General features: G+C 36.1%; 1 protein-coding gene across 3 annotated transcripts in view; it reads left to right on the top strand.

The window, feature by feature from the left end:
* Window positions 1-22,616, top strand: part of LIN7A (lin-7 homolog A, crumbs cell polarity complex component) — a 141,529-nt gene that overhangs the window by 27,405 nt on the left and 91,508 nt on the right. The window contains exon 2 of one of the 3 annotated variants that reach the window (XM_055118058.1): window positions 19,260-19,378. The exons of 1 other annotated variant lie outside the window; for it this stretch is intronic. In XM_055118058.1, coding sequence (XP_054974033.1) covers window positions 19,260-19,378 — 119 coding nt within the window. The remainder of the gene's footprint in view (window positions 1-19,259; window positions 19,379-22,616) is intronic. One more of the 3 variants, XM_055118059.1, reaches the window with a different exon arrangement.

Here is a 22,616-nt window from a genome sequence, read left to right as displayed (position 1 = left end):
AATCATGAACTGTATTTTAAACCATAGTGCTTAAAATAAAATGTCCATAATATACATGGCATATTCTATATAGATTGTACTTTTGAAAGGAGATCTTGCTAGTATATTTGAAATGTGGTTCTTGATAAGAACTGACTTATTACTTCCACATCTATTTCAGTTTAAAATGTTATTTGTTAGCAGGTCACATGCAAATATGTTTTCTACTCTACCACTTAACTTCCCCTTCCACACACACAGAGGATCAAGTTTTTTAAATAGATAATAATTTTTATTAGTTTTTTGAGTCATTGTTTTTGAGTATATATAATTTGAACTTGTTCAATTACAGAAATGTCAAAAAAATGTAATTAGACTAATTATTGTGAACAACTTTAAAAAATAAAATTAAATTATAAACAAGACGGACTCCATCAGTATTAGTAAACCAACACAGTAATTACCTCCTTTTTTGTTGTGTATATACATTAATAAATACTGACATTAAGATACATGTAAAAGGAAAGGACACATAAAAAAAGATGTCAAATAATTTTTGCATTAGAATTATAATGTGTTTCAAGGGGCTGAAGCAATAACACAGCAGGTAGGGCGTTTGCCTTGCACTCGGGTTCGATTCCCAGTATCCCATATGGTCCCCTGAGCACCACCAGGGGAAATCCCTGAGTGCAGAGCCAGGAGTGACCCCTGTGCATCGCCAGGTGTGACCCAAAAAGCAAAAAAAAAATGTGTTTCAAGCATTAATAAAATGTAATGAAACTCTTGCACCTGGTTATGATATTCAGTGAATGTGTAATTAAAGACAAAGCTACTTATTAAATTATGGCAGGAATGTTTTTTGTTAATACCACTTGAAAAATAATTCCTTTCAAGTTAAAGTAGTTTATATATGAGTAATTTGTCTTGCATTAAAAATGTGAATACATGCGCAGGTTTATTATCAGAATCTCACTTATCTTGCTCAAACAAAGATAGGCTTATTTAATCATTTCTTAATGAAATGAAACTAAGCTATTCACTATAAATTCAGGATCTCTTTGAGCATGTCATTTCAGGTTTATTGCATTTGCTTATTTCATGTCAATTAGACTTAATGACACATGATTAGAGAAAGTACAAGTATTTTTAAAAGGACACCTAGTAGTATGTATGATTGATTCTTTTCTCTCTGACAAGATATTAATTTTTAATCTGAATTATAACAGCTGTTTTTAGACATTTATATTGTTACTTTGTGAAATTTAATTATTTATGCTTAGAGTATACACTGAAAGTTTAAACTTCTATTCCAAATAACCTTCTTGAAATGACATCTTAAGAAGTGTTTCTAGTAAATGATTAGTCAATGAAAAGTATTTTAAATAATGTGTGTCAAGTGCCATTTAGTCAATCAATTGTATCCCAAAATTCCTCTTCTGTTTCATTCCCATAATTTATTTAACATGTATTTAATCAGTGCCTGCCATAGTACAAGTCTTACACTGGGCAACGTCACCAAAATAGCAACAACAACAAAATCATGGTTCTTGCTCAAAAACTACAAAATAGAGACAGTCAAATAATCATGGAAATAGTGTAAAATTACAATAATGATGAAAATTAAGGACGAGAAACTAATGGTACTATGAAAGAACCCAGACACATAGTGGGCCTTTATTTTATTTATTTATTTTTATTTTCTATAATGGTACTTTATTAGTTATTACTGTTGCTAACTTAGAGATTCAGTTTCATTTTATTTGACTTTTTAAAATTTTTTAAATTTTTTTATTTTATCACCATGTGGAAAGTTACAGAGTTCTCAGGTTTATGTCTTAGTTATACCATATTCAAACACCATCCCTTCACCAGTGCCCATATTCCACCACCAAAATCCCCGGTATACCCCCCGTCCCCCACCCCAACTGTATAACTGATGAATTTCACTTCATTTTCTCTTCACCTTGATTATGTTCCATATTTCAACACAAAACTCACTATTGTTGTGGGAGTTATACCCCCAAACAAGATAACCCTATTAAGGAAGCATTTGATAATTAGTTTTCCATTAAAAGATTGTATGTTTTCAGGTTTTAGAAAAGGTCGCGAGGCTGCGTTAGCGGCCGCGCGGCTCGGATGTGTCCCAGTCACGAATCCCGGAGCCGTGTTAGTTGCTGCTCAGTGTCACCAGGGCTCCATCTGGAGAAGGTGTGCTGGCTGCATCTCCTCCTTCCAGCTCCCTGGTGTTGTTGGCCCCAATTCGGGTCCGGAGCATTTTCCGGGCCGTGTTGCTCACCAGAATGCCTGCCGCTTCTCTGTTGATTGTAGTGGGCCTTTAGTAATAGGTGCTGACTGGGTGAATTAAATAGCTGGATCAATTAAGAAGGATAGCATGTAGAATTGTATTGAGCAAGCTTCCTTGCAGAAGGTATGACACCTTAGAACATAATGTTTGGCTGACAAAGAATGGAGGAAGGAGAATTATTAAAAAGAGAAGAAAAGCTTTATGGAGTAGAATACTGGTGATAAAATTTTAAAAAATGCAAAAGCAAAAAAAGTGAGTTTTAATAAGTTTCCAAAGTTATTAAAGGTACAAAAAAATTGGAGTGGTGGTTTTTTTTTTAATTCATATGTGGTTATCTGGATGGAAATCTAAAAGAATCTACAAAAAAATAACAAAACCTGCTAAAATAATGGGATAGGATTATGTTAACATTGAAATACCAATTGCATTTTTATATACTAGCAATGGAAGTTGCAAAGCAAAATGACAATATTTTCAATAATTTGAAAATCATTTGAAAAAATGTGCACCAAGCCATAAAACATTACTGAGAGAACGATCATAAAAGGAATAACATTGTATGCTCATGTATTGGAAGACCTACACTTTTTCAAAATCATTAATATATCTTCAACACAATTACAGTGAAAATGGCAACAAGCTCATTACAAAATTTATAGAAATGCAGAAGGCATAGAAAAGCAAAATTGGAAGGTCAACACTAAAAAATTAAGTAACTAGGCTATCTGTATGTCTTTTATGAGAAAGTTCAGCTTTTTAATAAAGCTATTTTACTTCTTTCGTTGTGGTTGAGTTTTGTGAGCGCTTTGTATACCTTGGTTATTAGCTCTTTGGTAGATGTGTGGTGTGCAAATATTTTTTCTACCATTCAGTAGACTGTCTTCCTGTGAGAGTGATGGTTTATTTTATAGTGCAAGAACTTTTATTTTACGTAGGTCAATCCATTTATTTTTGCTTTTGTTTACCCATGGAGTTGAAACACCAAAACCACCATTGAAGTCAATATCACACAGTGATTTGCACCCGTGCACCTGATACTAATGGAAGCCTGGATGATGGCATGTGCAGTCACAACTGCTCATTGATACCAAGTTTGATCAAGCCGGTTGGACAACCTAGGGTACTTAATACTAGGTTCTAGGGGGAACATTTGTTGCAATCTCCAAAATCTAGGCATTGGTGACTTAAAATTTGCATTTTTTTAGTGCCTAAGGACAGCTGTAGACCCATTCTTCCTTATTTTTTTTGGGGGGGCAGTCATACCTGGCTATGCTCAGGGGTTACTCCTGGCTCTGCACTCAGGAATTACTCTGGGCGGTGCTCAGGGGACCATATGGGATGCTGGAGATCGAACCCGGGTCGGTCACATGCAAGGCAAACTCCCTCCCCACTGTACTATGGCTCCAGTCCTGTCGACCCATTCTTTCAGTCTTGAAGGGCAACCCAGGCTTCAAGATCATAAGTACCCCAAGGGGCCTGAGTACCAACTTTGAGAGAGATGGAATGGCAATTTGGGATTTGAGATTGTCAGAAGCTGACAGTCCTCAGGCTGCTGTGCTGTGACCACACAGGACAGGTCCGTATGTAGAGGGGTAGTGTGTGTGGGAGGGTGGAATGTCACAGTCCCCTCTGCACAGCAGCTGCCTGATTTGATTCTCTTCTTTTTTATTATTTTACTTATTTATTCTTTTTTTTATTGAATCAGCCATGAGTTACGGTTTAAAAACTTTCATATTTGAGTTTCAGTCAATGGTCAAATACTCATTCCCCCAGAAGTGTCCATTTTCCACCACTAATGTCCCCAGCAATGCTCCCTCCCACTGTCCTGCCTCGGATTCTCTTCTGAGAACCTCCCTATTGTCTGCTGGGTCAAGCCTCAGGCCCTGTTTATCAAAATTTTGGTGTGATTTTTGTTCGCTATCCTGGGAGAAAGATGACAAAAGACTCCTATTTTACCATCTTGGACCTACTGCTCCCCAGGAGTGGCCTAAATAATTGTTCGGAAAATAACAAGCAGTTAGAATCAGGCTGATGAGTGAAAATGTGATTGAAAAATTAGAAGTAGTAGCAACAATTACTAAGCTTTTACTAAGTACCAGACACAGTGATGAACACTTCATTTATTTCGTTATTTGGTCCTCAACACTTACACAAATGGAGGTTGGATTATTATGATCCTATTGCACTGAAAATAAACACAGGTTGATTGAAAAATCTAAATGGAACAACTTGAGGGCAGAATTAAATTTTATCCTGGAACTCTGAGATATGAGACCTCCGCCTGATCCCATTTATTCAGCCCCCTTAGCCCTTAGCCCCTTGCCTGTTATTCCTCTCTCTCCTTTAACCTTGGTGGTTACACTGGCAGAACTAGCTACAATTCAAAACATAAAACTGAGAAAGCAAGTGTGTGTGTGGGTACAGTGCCTTAATGAAGACCCTCAAACAGCAACAACATAAGCCCCAAAGATGGGAGACCTGATTCAAACATTTGATAATTGATTGAAGAATTGGAATGAAACAATCACTCTCTTTTCATAATTTCTTAGACTTCACACAATAGTGTTTTTTTTTTCCTATACAAAAGCCTACAGCACAAGGACATCTAAATTGTAGAACAAAAGATGAGAGGAGACTAGAGATGCACAGCAATTTTCCCAGGTTTTTCAAAGGTTCAGAGGATTCCAGCCAACATTTTCAGTGGCAATCCATTTCTTTTTTACTCCTTGCTGAACTGGCCATTCCTTACCATTTATATAATTCATCCTGAAAATCAGCTATTATTATTAGAAACAATATTATTGGAAATAGATTGTGATGTCTATTCGGTTGTAATATATGACCTTAAATCAAACCCTTTAGTGTAAATATTAAATGAAAATGAAATAATATCAACTTTTTAAGAATGTTCATTACTAATACCAACTTTTTAAGGGTGGTCAGCATTATTAAGACACAGATCTTAAAAAATGTTTGCTCCAAATGAAATAGAATTCATAGAGCAAACAGACTCCTTGCTTAAAAAAAATAAACAGCAGAGTAAACAAGAAAAAACAGTTCAGATGGAAAAGACACAATCACAAAAAGAAAATTAAAAAGTAGGAAGACAACAGGTGAAATATCAGGAAAGAGTTGACACAAATATATGACAGAATAATATAAATATCAGAGTCTTGAAAGATAGTAGAGCAGGTAGGGCACGTGCTTTGCATGCGGCTGACCAGGTTCAAATCCTTGATAAAACATATGATTCCTTGAGCATAGCCAGGAGTGATTCTGAGTGTGGAGCCAGGAGTAAACCCTGGGGCCAACCGGGAGTAGTCTAGAAACCAAATATATATTTTTAAATTAGTTAATTTTATTATAAGACCTAAAATTAAATATGGCAACATGATATTAAATTTCAAGTCAATGACTCTAAAATTCTATCCCAAACCATTTTTCTGCTGAATTTTCAAATATATGTATATCAGGCAAAAAATATTCGAGACAAAACTGCAATTAAAACAGCTTTCTCTAGCAGCATAAGTAGACAAAAATAAGATTACATGATATTTCAGTAAGTTAATTACACCTGAACACACATTTTATCTATTATATTATATTCAAATTCAAAAAATTTTCTTGTATCAACTCCCAAAGATTATTAAAATAGAAAAGGAAACATCATACAAGCAATTTTATGATAATTTTATGATGAGATAAAAAAGTAAACAAAATCTTTGTAAAACCATTTCATTGGCAAAATAATTTGCCCTAACCAATATTTATTTTCAATAATACATTAAATGGTGTATTAGAAATAAAACAGCCACTCTATCTTAAAAATCAAGGTGTAGAGCTAAAGCACATTCTGAGAAAATGTTGGATGATAAAGGCACCCATATTCTCACTGCATACTTACATGTGCGCTCATAAACTTTAAATAGGAATGTTAAAGAATCATCATCATCATCATCATCATCATCATCATCATCATCATCATCATCATCATCATCATCATCATCCTGTTGATCGTCGAATTTCTCGAGTAGTCTCAGTAACATCTCCATTCGTCCAAGCCCTGAGATTTTAGAAGCCTCTCTCTACTTGTCCTTCCAACGATGCCGTACTGGAGGCTCTTTCAGGGTCAGGGGAATGAGACCCAGCTTGTTACTGGTTTTGGCATATTAATTCTCAATAGGGCCCTTGCTAGGCTCTCCCATGTGGGCAGGAAACTCCTAGTAGTTTACCAGTTTCTGCGGCTGTGCGCTTCCATGAGCTTGCTTTTAAGTCTCTGGATGCTGGCCGTTGACAGGATTACATGGCCCCAGGGGGCAGTCCCTGGGTGTGACCGCCTAGCTACTGGGAGATGGGAAATCTGGGTGGAGGAGGCCTCCATGGCTGAGACCTCCAAGGCTGCTCGGATAGGGACTAGGCCTCCTCCGCCCAGTTAAAGAATAAAGATATGTATAGTAAATGAATGATAATGAAATGAAGCATATTTTATAAATATGCTAGACCTTTGAGAGTATCAGCAAAACAAATAATTTTTATGTGTCACCAGGAATAAGAACACTGGTAAGAATAATTTTGAAAGAATAAATTGAACATGGTTATACGGAAGTTTATTAAAAGTATAAAATGCTACATGAGACATTGAATAGAAAAATAAAGGAAAAACAAGATGAAATGTACATTCTAGGAGAGTGGGTTTATTATTATTGTTATTTTTAATTTTGGAATCTGGACCACACCCTAGGGTGCTTAGGGTTTCATCCTGGCTCTGCACTCAGAGATCACTTGTGGAGGGGTTCAGAGGGACATATGAGGTGCTAGAAATCTAGCCTGGCTCAACTGCACAAAGCAGGTTCCTTACTGGATATACTATGTTTCTGGTATCAGATTGTGGAATTCTTAATATTGACGTTGAAGTGTTGGAAAATGGAAAAAGACCAATTAAAACAGAAATTCAAAAGAAAAACTACATTATATCTTTAAGGAAGGCCATTGGCTCAGATAAATTTGCAGAGATATGTTCTTCAATGAACAGATAGTTCTAAAGTTACTTTGTCATTCTGTTTCAATTAGTGCAGAACATTTTTGTAGGTACTAAAATAAATTGCAAATCAGAATTCTATTCAAATATTAATGATATAATGGCAAATAATATAGTTATTTAAACCCTGAAATTTTAATATAAATTCAGTGTATCACTGTATCACTGTCATCCCGTTGTTTGTCGATTGACTCGAGCGGACACCAGTAACATCTCTATTGCACTCAGCCCTGAGATTTTAGCAGCCTCTCCTTACTCGTCTTCCCAACGAGTAGACTCTTCCAGGGTCAGGGATATGAGACCTATTGTTACTGTTTTGGGCATATCAAATGTACCACAGGTAGCTTGGCAGGCTCTGCGTCTAGAATATTTCCTATTACACACAGTACCTTAAAAAATATGTAAGGGCAAAGAGACAGTCCAAGTGCCTTGCAGGCAGTTGACCAAGTTTAATCCCTGACACCACACATGGTCCCACAGCACCTCCAGGAGTGATTGTTTCCTAAGCAGAGAGCCAGAAGTAAGCTCTGGATACAGCCAGATGTCCAAAAATGGGGGGTGGCGGGGAAGGGCTTGGAAATATAGACTCTGAAGGGAATCACAAAAAAGGAAAATGCCCGATGATCTTGTTTGTATGAGAATATAAAGAAATAAAACAAAGGGATGAGACAGTCCCCAGTGGAATGGAACCCTGTGATATGGTCTATAGAACTGTGACCTGAAGATGCTTAAGAATGTGGAGGATGGGAATGGAACGATAGCACAGCGGGTTGGGCGTTTGCCTTGCATGTGGCGGACCCAGGTATAAATTCATATTTTATATATCTAGGATTATAATTATCATTAAGAAATGAATCATGGGGATCTAAGTAACACTAAATGAAAATGCATTGGTTAAAGTTATTGATTTGGTAGTTATTTGAGTCATCTTTAAAATTTTTCATTTTAGAAAAAATATTGATACACATCATAACAAGATGAAGATTTTGAAGAATTTTTAAGCAAAGAAAGTATATCAAAACAGAATTTAGAATTATTCCATCTTTTTCCCTCCTTGTAGTTTCAATATTTGTTTTAATTATTGGGGAAAAACAAATTCAGGTTTGTTCTTTATAATCTTTAAATGTATTTAGTGCTTTATACTACTCTTATTTATGACCACATAAGTGAAAGTGTGACTGAGTCATTATTAAATTGTTATGCAAGTGCAGTAAGTCAGAAACAATTATTTTTCTTTGTTTCCAAGGTTCGGTTTATAAAAAAACATCAATAGAAAGTCTGACAAGGGAGCCGCAGGGAATCTAACATAACGAGAAGAAACTCATTATTTCATGATTTTTACTTGAAAATTTAAATCCTCCTTTATGCACTTTGATAGCAATCATGTTCTCTACAAAATATATAAACTATTCACCATAACAATTTCTGCAAACACCAAGCTTTACTTTGCCTTTAATCATCTTTTAAAGATGTAGATAGCACCGTGCTAACCTCACCATCCAATTTCCAAAATAACTTAGAAACTGGATGACAGTATGATATAGTAGTGATAAGGGAAAAGAGGAAACATATTATTAAGTAGCTTGATAGTAGAATAATATATCAAACTGTCAGTTTAGATAAAACCATTCATTTGTTTTTGAGTATAGGAGATATTTGAGGACATGAAAAGCTACGTTTGTAAGGTTTCTTTATAACAAGCTCTCTGAAAACACCCATCTTCATTGGGTAACTGCAGAAATTTTTTGATAAAGCTCTTCTCTTCCAATTTCCTTAGCCTTATAAAGTGGTTATTTGGGCTTCCTAGTAATAATTATGAGGGAAAACTTCCCTTTTTTTTGGTTGGTATGGGTAGAATTACTGTCAACATAAAAGCTTGGCTACTTGTTATGTCCTAAGGTAAAGTGCTGTTACAACTTATAAAACATGAGTACATATCTTTTTAACATTCATTATTCTGAGATTCCAAATAACAATCTTAGTTTGCTTAATTAAGAAATCATTAAACAGGTAAGTTATGACAAAATATTTCAACACATAGAATTTAATTGAAAATGAATGTTCTGTAAAGATGTTCCATTGTTTTATCAAGCTTCATCCAAACCAAATACATTCACAGTTTTAGGACAAACAAGGAGAATAATGGATGGGATAGTCTGAACACATAGCATTGTTCCAATGGTTGTAATTTTTTTACATTCTTACAGCTATTCTTCCAATGCACCTAATTGGCTGATGAATAAATAGGTGCTTATTATATTTATATTTATAAGCACATTATATTTCTAATAAAATTCAGAAATAATTTGTCTGCACATAATTATTGTGCAAAATGTAGCTTGGACAATGTTCCTTAGAATACTTGCCAGGAGCTAGGAAATGGTTTAGGTTTCAGCCTTATAAACGTTAGACCGAATAACAATTTCTTGTTCCTACCTTCATGTTACTGAGGCCACTTCTGGCAGCTCAGCTGTTTGTGGTGGGCAGTTCTGTGTGTGATCTCTGGCTCTGTAAGCAAGTTCCAGCCACATCACAACTAAAGGATGTGATCCTCGGAAGTATCACAACTGAAAAGACGCACAGCACTAGATCAGCCAGTGCAAGCTCTGGTGAGAATGTGTGTGAGAACAACTGAAGGAGGACTACCTCTTGTGAACAGTACACCACGCACCAGTGTGATGCCTTGTCCTTGATATGGCAGCATCAACAGAGGGAAAGGAAAGGAGTAAAAACATCAACTCCCTAGAGAGCTTAAAGTAACACTCATCGGGGTCAAGAGAGAGCTCAGTGATAGCTATCCCTGTGTATGTTTCATGTAGGGGAGAGTCTCAGTCACTGGCCCCAAGGGTTATTACCCCAAGAGTGATCCAAAAATAACCTCAAAACTGATAATGCTAATAGTCATTTTCTAATAATCACTCATGGGTGCTAAAATGAACTCTGATCCACTTTTAAGATGTATCTTACTCGTTCCATTTTAGGATTAAATTTTGATTATTATAGAAATGTGGAATATAGTCATTTAAACCCTCATTTTCTCATTCAAATTTTGAAAAATATCTAAATATTGTCAGAGAGTGTCACAGATATAATTTTATTATACAATATAAGTTTCTATGTAAGTACAAGAATATATATTTTAAACTTTCATTTGACAATTTTGTCTAAAATTGTCATTCTGTATGCTTATAAAAATTAATAGGACACAGGTCATTCTAATATTAAAAAAGCAGTAAATTAACTTCTTTCAGACCTTCATTAAACATTGTATATTGGCCATATCTAATTCCTCACAAATACCCCCCAAATAGAGTTTAGTCAGATGTTTATTTCCATGAGTGGCATGAAAACTGGAAACAAGAAGAATTCAAATGAGGTAATTTCACTATGATTATCAGTAAAGTTAGAATTGACTGTCACACATAGACAGACATGCAAAATTAAAGAGAAAATTAGGTGAAGAGCTATACATAACTATATAATAAATTCTTAATATGCCTTTTAAGCAGAGAAGTATTTATTTATTTATTTATTTATTTTTAAATTTTTTATTGAGTCACCATGTGGAAAGTTACAAAGTTTTCAGGTTTAAATCTCAGTTATACAATGCTCGAATACCCATCCCTTCACTAGTGCTCATATTCCACCACCAAGAATCCCAGTATAGCTCCACCCTGCCCCCTCACACCCCTAACCCCCCCACGCCCCTAGCCCCCCCACCCTAAGCCCCCCCCGCCTGTGTAACTAATAAATTTCACTTTACTTTCACTTTGATTGCATACAATATTTCAACAAAACTCACTATTATTGTTTTTTTTTTTTTTTTGCTTTTTGGGTCACACCCAGCGATGCTCAGGGGTTACTCCTGGCTTTGCACTCAGGAACTACTCCTGGCGGTGCTTGGGGGACCATATGGGATGCCGGGGATCGAACCTGGGTCGGCCGCGTGCAAGGCAAACGCCCTACCCGCTGTGCTATCGCTCCGGCCCCTCACTATTATTGTTTGGAGAGTCTCTCCCCTAAAGTCAGACCTGCTGAAAAGGAAGCATTAGATAATTTGTTTTCCATTGCTGAGGATGAAGAGGTATGGGGTCGAGTGACCACACTTAGTGGCCATAAGCAGAGAAGTATTTAAAAGAAAAGTAAACATAAAGATAAAGCTCTTTAGCAGTGTTTATCAATAATTGTGACTTTTGCTTTACCTAGAAACATATGGTATCTAAAAGTTAACAAATATAACAAAGGAAAAAATATCACCACCTAAAAACAAAATCTTTTTTTTTTTTTTGCTTTTTGGGTCACACCCGGTGATGCACAGGGGTCACTCCTGGCTCTGCACTCAGGAATTACCCCTGGCAGTGCTCAGGGGACCATATAGGATGCTGGAAATCGAACCTGGGTCGGCCGCGTGCAAGGCAAACGCCCTACCCACTGTGCTATTGCTCCAGCCCCTAAAACAAAATCATTTTTAAAGAAAACAATGAAATATTAACATTCTTCTTATGTATTATCATAAACTGGTTAGCAATAAATCCGTCCCAATCATAGGTATATCATGCAGAGTATTGCATCGTTATTAGTAAGACTGTCTTTTAAATAGTGTTCTTGAAATATGAACTAGACATGAATTTTGTGTATCTAAAAATTGGTTCAAGATTCTTCCATTTAAATGTTTAGTGTTGTGTATAGGAGCTTGCTTGCCAACAAAATAAGTGGTCAGTAATGCTTCTTACTGTTGTGTTGTGATGAAAGGAAATCACCTATTTATAAGTTACTAATAAGTCCTGGAAATTAGTGTATCTGTCTCATCTAGAACTCATCTATGCCGTGATTCACCAACAACTTGCCATTTTCCTAAAATGCCACCTGGCAAAAACCTAGGAAGAATTGACTCAATTTAAATGTACACGTTAAAAAGATCACCATTATGCTTTTAAAAATATTCCACTTTGGATCTATTAGCAAAACCTGAATGATTTTTTTTCATGGGACTTCAGATGACTTTCAAATATATCTCCAAAAAAATTGGACAACAGGAGAATTTTTTAATCTGAAGTTGATATGAATGACAAAATTCTGGCCCAGAATCTGCTCAAAGTGTTTGCCAAACCCATTGCAACCAAGGGAACAATTTATGCTACAGAATGAAAAGCTGTAGTTACTAAGAGAGTCTCTGAAATAGAAGATGCCTATTTCATTTCAAAGTGATTACTTATTTACCCAATAAACAAATCTTTAGGTATAAAAAAACAAAATATGGTTTTCTTTGCTAAACAGTCTCTGTTACATTGACTAATGTTTTCACTTTTTCTAGAAACTACATTTTATTACCTTTACTTTTAATTTGTGTTTTGTCTAAAGAAAATTCATGTAACATCCTCAAGCAGCTGGAATTGAAAGTGATTTGTCTACCATTTCTTAAGACCATAACAAAAAAACATTTTCAACTTTTGTGTTTGTATTATCCTTTTTTTTTCTATCCCTTTTCCTACCAACCTTGTGTAATCTACAAACTCTTTGCCAACAACATCAACAAAATATTCTAGCACATTTTATTTTTGTTTCGTCTAACTAGTCTCTTGAATTCACACTTTGACCATTATGGTTAATATTCTATATAAATAAGCAAACAATATTCTAAACATACAAGCAAAACAGTGATAGTGACAAAACATGAATATAATTATCTACTTTTGCCAAAACCTCTCAGTAAGTTCACTAATATATCTCTTTCTTTTGAGTTTATTGCTCAAAATGGACTCCCGTTTACTTTCAAAGTTTTTCTTTTTTAAAAAAATTAATTGATTTTTATTAAATAACCATGATTTACAAAGTTATGATAGATGAGTTTTAGGTCTATAATATTTCAACACCAATCTTACCACCAGTGTCAACTTTCTTCCAGCAGTGTTTCCATATTCCGTACCTACCCCAACCCCAACCCATCCTTGCCTTCAACATGACAGGCACATTACAGTTTAGGTGGTTGAAGCTTAGATCTTACATTCTCAGTCATATTTAATATATGGTTGAATATATGGCTATGCCAGTCACTTGTATCACCAGTATATTGAAGTCCTGCTGCCTGTTTACTCACTACTTCTCATTCTCTTCTTGTTCCCTTGATTTCTTTTGTTCTCTGTCCTTTTTCTGTCTTAAACACTGGGGTCAAGGGTGACCAAACTGTCTTCTATCCAGCAGAGTGTTGAGGATTTTCTAGTTTGTGAGAACTGGCTGTTACATAGTTCAGATTCTTTTCATGCTACCAGTAGGACACATGTTGGCAGTATGGCATCGGCCATATCAGAAGAACTTACACTATAGAAGAAGTCAGTGCTCCAAGTCACAGTTTTCATTTTGTTTGATTCATCTTTTTTAGAGTGCTGGCTGTTGACGAGCACTCCTGTTGTCTTCGGTATTGCCTCACTTGCCAAGCCCCATAGCAGGACAGGTTTTGATTATTCATCTGACTTGTAACCTTGCTCCTCAGTCTTTGGGCTCTTGACCTTGCTTTTCTCCTCTCTGGATACTCCTCCTTCCATTTTAAATGGGCAGCTCGTTCTTAATATTTGAGTCTCAGAGTCTTAGTGTAAATGTCACTATCTCAAAGAGGTTTTCTGTGACTGACTTAATGAAAAGACCAACACATGTAACTCCAATTTCTCTGTGACATCAGCAGTGTACATGCAGCATTGAACACTGCTTCAGTTGCATGCTATTGGGCCGTGAATTTGTTTTCAGTTGTAAGCCTCGTAAGCCACAGAAAACCAACTATTAAAGCAAGTGTTTGTCTCATACACAAGAATCATGCAGTTGTACAACTCAAGGTTAGTGCCGAAACTCAGATGGCATCAAGGTCTAGTTCCCTTTTGTTTCACCTTCCTTGTATGGGATGGTCAGTTTTATGATTACAAAATCTCTATTCTGCCTCTGAATGCTCTAAGACATTTTATCTGGCAGAGGCTGAAGAGGAAGGGTGCAAAGGCCAAAATGTTGAAGTTATTTGCCAACCATTTGTCTATTAAAAAAAAACTTTCTTGGAAGCCATATTCGATGTCTTACATTAGCTTGGCCAGATTGCAAGAACCTGGAAAAAGAAATATGTTTGCTTTCCAAATTTTGTTCTAAAAAAAAAAGAGTTAATAAGCTTGTAGTGGACTTTGAGTTCAGAATTCATAATGTTTGCCACAATTCCCAAAGCATTTTTAGGAATTCCATAGGTGATAAACTTTAAATGACCAAGTTCAATTCCAGATTCACAGGAGTCAAAGTTCAAGTTATTCAGTCTGTCCATGAGTTAATAAAAAATCAAAAGACAACAGCTATCTTGTATCAGGCCACTGGAAACACATACTACTTAATTACAATATTTTATTGTTTTCACTTATAATTAATAGAAATCTTTCTAAAATATTTATTTTACAATTTTCTGGAATTGATAATGGTTTAACTACTCTTCAGTGATAAAATATAATTGTCAGGACTGGGCGATGACACAAAAGGGACAGAGGAATGGATCACATGAGTTTGATCCCTGGCTGTGCTTGTCCTCTGAGCCACCCATGTACTTAGCCCTGGTGGCTTCCAAATACCACTGGGGTGACCCTGGTAGACCCAACAAAACTAGATAACAACAGCACCAGTTTACCAGCCAAACATTATAGAGAGAGATCGTGAGGACCCTGAGCTTGGCCTGCAAGGGCCTTCTGAAAATACTGTCAATATGAACACGCTACTTATACCAAAATACACTGTAAGGTTACCTCTTGGAACTGTATACAGTGCTATTACTGTTAAAGAATGGTACTGTATCAAACAATGAAAAGTTGCCTTATATTTTTGGCTAATTTCTAATATCTTCTGTGACAGGTGGGAAGATTAGATAAGATCCTGGGCAACACAGTGAAATTCGTATCATTTTGATTCCTGCCTTGGCCTTTCCTTGCTGAATTGCCCTGGACCACATGATTCCTCGTTATGAGTTTCCAAGAGTTTTAGTTGTTATTGTTGCTCCTTTGTTTTGATTTTCAGTTTTTTAAAGCAATACAATGGAAACCATAGTAATCCTTTTGTGTTCTTGTGACATTGAAACATCATCTAACTAAGGCAAGTAAGCACTGAAAATAGGACGGCTATTAACTTATTTTGTTCTTTATTATATGCTAAGCTATCAATCACTTGTAAAGTGCACTTGTGACCTACTTCCTGCTTCAGTGCCTTCTGAAATGCCCATTCTGAGATCAAAGTGATGTTAAGGCTCTCTCTTTGCTCTTTCTCCTTTTTTCTTCGTCTCTCCTCTTTCTTTCCTGCCCTCCCCTCACATCCCTTTGTCTCCCTTCTTCCCTCTCCTTGCGCCTCTTCATCCTGCTCCCCTCCCTCTATCTGACCCCCTCAATGTCTCTCCTCACTATTTTATCTCTATTAAGTCGTCATTTTTTTATGTTGAATAAAATTTGTGAATCACTTCTTTCAACCTTTCCATTTTAAGCATGATTTTTTTAATTTGAGGAATTTAATAACAATCTCTGTCAACAATTTTAGAGAAGGAAGAGTGCTAAGAATTATTTTAATCATTTGTATTCCTAAGCCATATCTCAATGTATATTTTTACAGGCTTAAAATTCTAATTTACTATGTTTTTTTCACTAGAGAAGTGTTTTCAGCTCTATAGATCTCAACTTCCTCTTTTCTAAAATGGGGATAAAAATGGTTTCTACAGTTCAAAACAGTGTCATGCTAAAATCCTGATGCAACAGCAATCAGATCTGCAAGTAATACTGTTGTTACATAGAATAATAACTTTCAGACTCTATATGTTATTTCTGACATGATTGCACATTTTAATTACTGGGAACTTTAAAAATACTCATATTCAGGTATTAGTTCAGAACAATGAGTTCTGAACAATGAGTTCAGAACACGTATATATATGTATATATGTATCATTGTATATATACTCAAATATATCATTGTGTATGTACTCAATATTTGGATCTAGGTATCTATGTTTTATCTCCATTGTTCCCATTTGATTGTAGGACTGATAGACATGTCTGTTAGAGCTTGTCAAGTGATTCCAATAATCAGCAAATAGTACCCAAGAGAGTTACATTGGTTAATGGAATAGATGTTAATCCTTATTGAAGAGGAAAGATTAAAAGCTCAGCCTCTGACCAAGAAAGTCTGTGGAGCACAAAGCTATTATTAAAAGTACTGAATGTTGAAGGGGAAAACTACTAAAAAAAAGGGAACTAAAAATAAAAGACCCAGGGTAGTAAATTTGTCAGATTTGTGTTCCACAGACCAAGGATTTGTTTGTCAATATGATACTTAGAACTCTCAAGAATACTCAATTTTCTGATTTGCAAAACACTACTCGTTAGGCTTAATATCAAATACAATGTTAAAAAGTATAAAGTTCTTTAGAATATAATGGCCCTCATTTCATGGCATAAATATAAATTTTGATTATTACAGCTCTTAAATTGAGGCTTATTTTGGGCGCGTGCAAGGCAAACACCCTACAGCTGTGCTATTGCTCCAGCCCAAATAGTTTATTATATTTAATAATTTTACATTGCTTATTACAAAATATAAGTGAAATTATTAAAAAAAGTTCAGTGAAGGGATGTTTATAAAACCTTATATCTCAGTGACATTATTATTTTTGCTTATTGCGCTTAGTTGGCATCTGTGCTACTTTGCAATATTATTAATGTGTTCCGTGTTCCTACTGGGCTGTCAATATTGTAGAATTTGGAGGTAACTTACAGCCACATATGTGCCTTTTGGTTCCAGGAACTCCAGGATCTTTAAAACTGGGATAATTCTTAACCTGCCCCATCCCGAGGTGGCCCGGAATTTTCATGCCAAAGACCCATGTACTTTCATGGGCTTGGCTTAGCATTTCTTGCAAGATTCATCCTGTGAAGCTGGGATATTTTCCTTGTACTGGCAGTGGATCTAGGCTCAGTCTTAAACATGTTGAGAATTTCCTTGGGAGTCTAGGTGTGGATTTCTATGCAGTTACAGCTGTGTACTTCATTGACTGTGCTTGTGACTTGATAATTTCCAATAGACTCTGATGACTTTTAGTCTCTGTAGGTAAAGATAAGCATTTGAAGCTGACAGTATCATGCTGATATCATAGGCTCTGCTCCTTTATTCCACTAATGGCATTAAGGTAACACTATTTCAAGGAAAATTCTTCATTAAAGTTACTTATTACTTATTTCATTGAATGCATACACATCTACCAATACCATCTTTATTCTTTTGTGGCAGCCATTTTATTATAGGTAGCTATTCTTTTTGTTGGTGAGTTCCACAATTCAGAAAGGAAGGTGCCCTATTCTTATTGCTAAAATTTGGGCTAAATATAACGGGGAAATGACTTAGTGAATGATCATATACCCAAATGGTTCGTTGAATGGAGGACGTGTCAATTTAAAGAATTGCCAACCTCATGGACATGCAATGGCTTTGGGCACTAATCATTTAGAATTGGAAAGACCTTTGTCCTATACCTAAATGCTTCAGTGACTTTCTTTAAATTGACTACAGTCAGAGAGGTGAAGATATCTTATAAGTATTTTTTTTCTTATAAGTATTTTTAAATGAGCTTTTATCACTTTACTTTCTCTTGGCATCACAAAAGCATGCTTGGGATTTTAAAACTGGATTCAAAAGACTGTTTCTTGATACATGAGACTTTGATATGCTTGAAAAAAGAGAGGCATTTTAAATGTTACTGAAAATGGGCTGGGAAGATAACTTAAGAGGCTGTAGAGCGTGCTGTGTGGCTGTGTGGGTCTGGTGAGTCCCAGCACCTCTGGGCCTGAGCACTGAACCAAATAGCCTACACAGTGAGGCAAAGTATTAATAGCGAGGCTCCTGTGACCCCTGAAAATTTTGCTTGGGAGTTAACCCGTAAAATGATGTTAAAAGTATTGCTGATACCTTTCTTTTTTGGTACTGATCTAGAAACTGGTAGGTGGATACATGTTCAGTTTTTTATGAAATTAACTTTGTAAAACATATAAAGAGGATGGAGGAAAATAAATGATTCCAGTTGAGCAGAGAGAAGATGATGTTGAAGTCTTGTAATAATACAGTGGTTGTGAAATAGAGAGGAGAGAGATAGACAGACACACACACACACACACACACACACACACAGAGCAGTCATGAATGCATTCTTTGGTCAGATATTTATTAGCTGTATTATACCAGATTCTGACAATGCAGTGGTGACCAAACCAGATAAATTCCTAATCTCAAGAAGTTTTATTAAGGGGGCTGGAGTGATAGCACAGCGGGTAGGGCGTTTGTCTTGCACGCGGCCGACCCAGGTTTGAATCCCAGCATCCCATATGGTCCCCTGAGCACCGTCAGGGGTGGTTCCTGAGTGCACAGCCAGAAGTAATCCCTGTGCATCTCCAGGTGTGACCCAAAAAGCAAAAAAAAAAAAAAAAAAAAAGGAAGAAGTTTTACAAAAGTGGAGGAGTAAATGCTAGTCAGATTTTCAACATGCTAATAAGTGTAAAAATGCAGATGTGATAAGTGAGGTATAAGATAAGAAAAGTCAAACTTGAAAAAGCAGCTCAGGTAAACTTGACAGGCCTCCTTTGGTTATTGTGGTTTCTGAATATATAAATGACATGGTTCCTGCATTTCTTTCCTGAAATAATATTCAAACTGATTTGTGTGACAGAAATAATATACAAGAAATGCCACTAAAGAAGGTATATTATGACAAATTATGTCTAACAAAGTAAAATGACCTTTTACAAAAGATGAGATCAATAAGCTATGAATTGAAAAATCTCATTTTGCAATTAATTCCACTTACTTTTCATTGTCATTCTATTTAGGTATTGTACTTCAGTTATGAGATATAGTTTTCTCTAGTGTCTCTCCATTTTTTTTTTTATCCAGATGTTGCCAGAGCAATTGAATTACTGGAAAAACTACAGGAATCTGGCGAGGTACCAGTGCACAAGTTACAATCCCTCAAAAAAGTGCTTCAGAGTGAGTTTTGTACTGCTATTCGAGAGGTATGAGATTAAGATTTTTAATGATTATATTCAGCAATATGTCTTCTGAAAAGAAAAGATGTCCTTTCCACAGAAACATTTGAGATAGTTAAGATGGTAACTAAATCTTAGCTTTCTGTTTTTAGCTCCTTGGACAGGTGCTAAAATATAATTTAACTAATTAAATTCTTACATTAGATCATTTAGAATTTGTGCATACACTTAAAATCAAATATTGACCTTCTGTAACCAGTGGAGTGTCTAGAAATGACTCAACACAGTGTAGACCATGCTCTAGTCCCTAGAAGTTGTCTGGAAATGCAGATAAAAAGAATAACTGTTATTAGGGAAGAGGTATATATGGGCATTGAGCCTTTTTAAAGGACACTCAGCTACATGTTTTTGCAAGTATATCTGAGAATCTTAATTAGCTATTGAAAAATTTTATATTTAAATAAACAATATCTAGTGCAGTAATGAAAAATCTCTGAGAGGGTGATGCCTTTGTAACAAATCTTTGTAATGCTTTCCTGGTAAATAGACTGAAGAAAACCAAGGTGAAACAGGAGCATTAAAATAATTATTTGAGTCTTTTATATTGACTTCTAGTAGAACTGACTGGTGACCTAATGAAGTTACTTTATTATAAGAAAGTTTTATATGTATAGAACTGATTTTATATATATGTAAAATATATATGCATATATTTACATATAAGATACATATGTACATCTTTTCCATAAGGTGATAAATAATAATTCATTAATGAGAATCTCAAGTCCATCTACCTACATAATTTTTCATGCCAAAAATTACCCAGTAATGAATTAGCTACTGTTACCTTTCCAAAGTTAGTTGAACGCATTGACTGCTTAGAAAGCTTGGTATAGCAGAAAGCATAAATCCTCCAAGGAATGTTTATGTCGATTTCTCTTTCTCTTTCTGTACTCCAATGTACACTATTGTGCATGAGCATGTAAGTTTATGAGTACTCAGTAGCTGGAAAAAAACAGGCTAACTTGAGACATAGCCCTATGAAGTATCTAAAATACAAATTTCAACCATGGCATACCCAAGTTAAATTTTGCAACAGTTTGACTGACATTAAACTTGTTCTAAACCCTGTTTTGTTTTTGGGTTTTATGCTTAGGAATTACTCCTAAATCTGTGCTCAGGGGTCACTCCTAGTGTTATTCAGGGGACCATGGGTGGTGTCAGAGATTGAACTAAGGTGAAATGAATGCAGAGCAGGTATCTTATTCCTGTACTATCTCTCCTGCCCTGTGCCAAATCCTTATGAAAATTAATGATTTTTTTACCTTTGTTTAAAGTAAATTATCAAAATATCATCCCCAAGTATTACCTACATGGTGAAAGATTTATGGGAAATTTCTCAAGCTTATGAATTCTTGGTACTGACTGGGTCATAAAGAAAGTTATAAGGTACCTGAAAACCTCTTGGGCCTCTTCTCACTTAAGTCCTGAAGTCACTCCATAAACCAAGGATTATTTTTATATTTCTTTTTTTCTTTTCTTTCTTCATATAGAGCTACTTCCTTGAGATTTGAGGAATAGCTTCCATTTTTGAATTTTCTGTTATCTCTTTTACATTCCATACAAATAACCAAAGTATAAGACACATCAAGTAAATATCTGCTTATGGGAATTTCATCAATACAAAGCCTCAACCTCTATGGAAAATTACACTTTAGTGAGAAAAATGATGATAAATAAATATGCAACATAATGTCAAGGAGGCAGAATCTCCTGCCCCCTCACCAGACTGTCTTCACTGTGGCCCTGTCGGAGGGGGGAGGGAGTTTCCTCCCTGCCCTAAGCAGAGCCCTGGAAACCGAAAACCTCCAGAACCCAGCCACAGCCATGCTCAAGGCCACTGTGCACACGTGCACGGCCTCACCCATGAAGGAACCAGCAGAGGAACCCAGGTATGCGGAACTCATGGCTGAGATCTCCAAGCCTGCTCAGATCACATCCCCAGTTTTCCAGTAGTTTGGCAGCCACACTCACAAACTGCTCCTGGCACCTAACAATCTCATCAATGGCCAAGATCCAGAGACTATAAAACAAAGCTCCTGGAAGAGAGTTATGCAGAATCTTGCATGGCAGAGCCTGGCAAGCTACCGCTGGGGTATTCAATATGCCAAAAATAGTAACAACAATGGGCTTCATTCCCCTGACCCTGAGCGAGACAGGGACGGATGGAGATGTTACTGGTGCCCATTTGAGCAAATCGATGGACTACGAGATGACAGTGATACAGTGATACAGTGAATATCAAGGAATGACCATATAATGGAGAAATAAAGCAGAATTCAGGTGGTAATAGAGAGGCTCTGCCATGTTGGGTGTTCATAAAACAACTTAAATGAAGTGATGAAACAAGTTACAAAGACTCAACAAGATGGGTAAAGAAAATTGACCAGTGCAAATACTTTAAACATTTGGACCCCAGAGTCAGAATTCCAGATTGGTAGAAGTAAGTAAGACTAACTTCCCTTCAGAGGCAGAGGGCACATCTGGACAGGTCTCATGTTTAGACTTCCTCCTAAAAATGACAAAGATCTTTAAGAATGTTGGTTTGTCATGATCCGCTTTTAATTTTACTTTAAATTATTATGGTTTTAGTTTTGGGTTCACATCTGGAGATGCCCAGGGCTTGCTCCTGGCACTCTCAGGGATCACATCTGACAGTGCTCCAGGGACCTTTTGTGGACCTTGCGAGTTGCTGGGAAGTTAACTGAGATCTGTCGTGTGCACTGCAAGCACCTGAAACCATGTACTATCTCTCCTTGCCTGATTAACCTTTAAAAAAAAACACAAATGCTTTTTGACCAAGAGGAGAAAACAAAGTCCAGAATGAAATGAAGAAATAATAATAATGAATATCTTGAGAGATGAGATGATGACAGACTGAACAAACTTGAAACTATGGAAGTATTTTCAATCTTCCCCTTTTGTTGAGAGTAAAGTCAACAGGAATTGTTGATGTTGATCCATGTCGGGCATATGGATAAAAGAAAGAAGTCCCACTTGACTCTTAGGTTTAGACTTGAATGATTAGATAAATGGTGAAAATAGACCAGGTTTAGAGAAAACTATCCAAGAGTTCTGTACTAGGTATGGTGAACATTAATGAACACTTTTCAGATGTGCATTTAGATATTGACTGGGCACCCAAGTCCGAAGCCTAAGGAAAAACAAATCTACTTGATATATGGATAACCACTTTAATAAGTCA

Source organism: Sorex araneus, chromosome 10 (assembly GCF_027595985.1).
Source record: "Sorex araneus isolate mSorAra2 chromosome 10, mSorAra2.pri, whole genome shotgun sequence".
Classification (NCBI taxonomy): domain Eukaryota; kingdom Metazoa; phylum Chordata; class Mammalia; order Eulipotyphla; family Soricidae; genus Sorex; species Sorex araneus.
The sequence above is the reverse complement of the archived record's forward strand: the minus strand, read 5'-3'. Positions and strand labels throughout refer to the sequence as shown.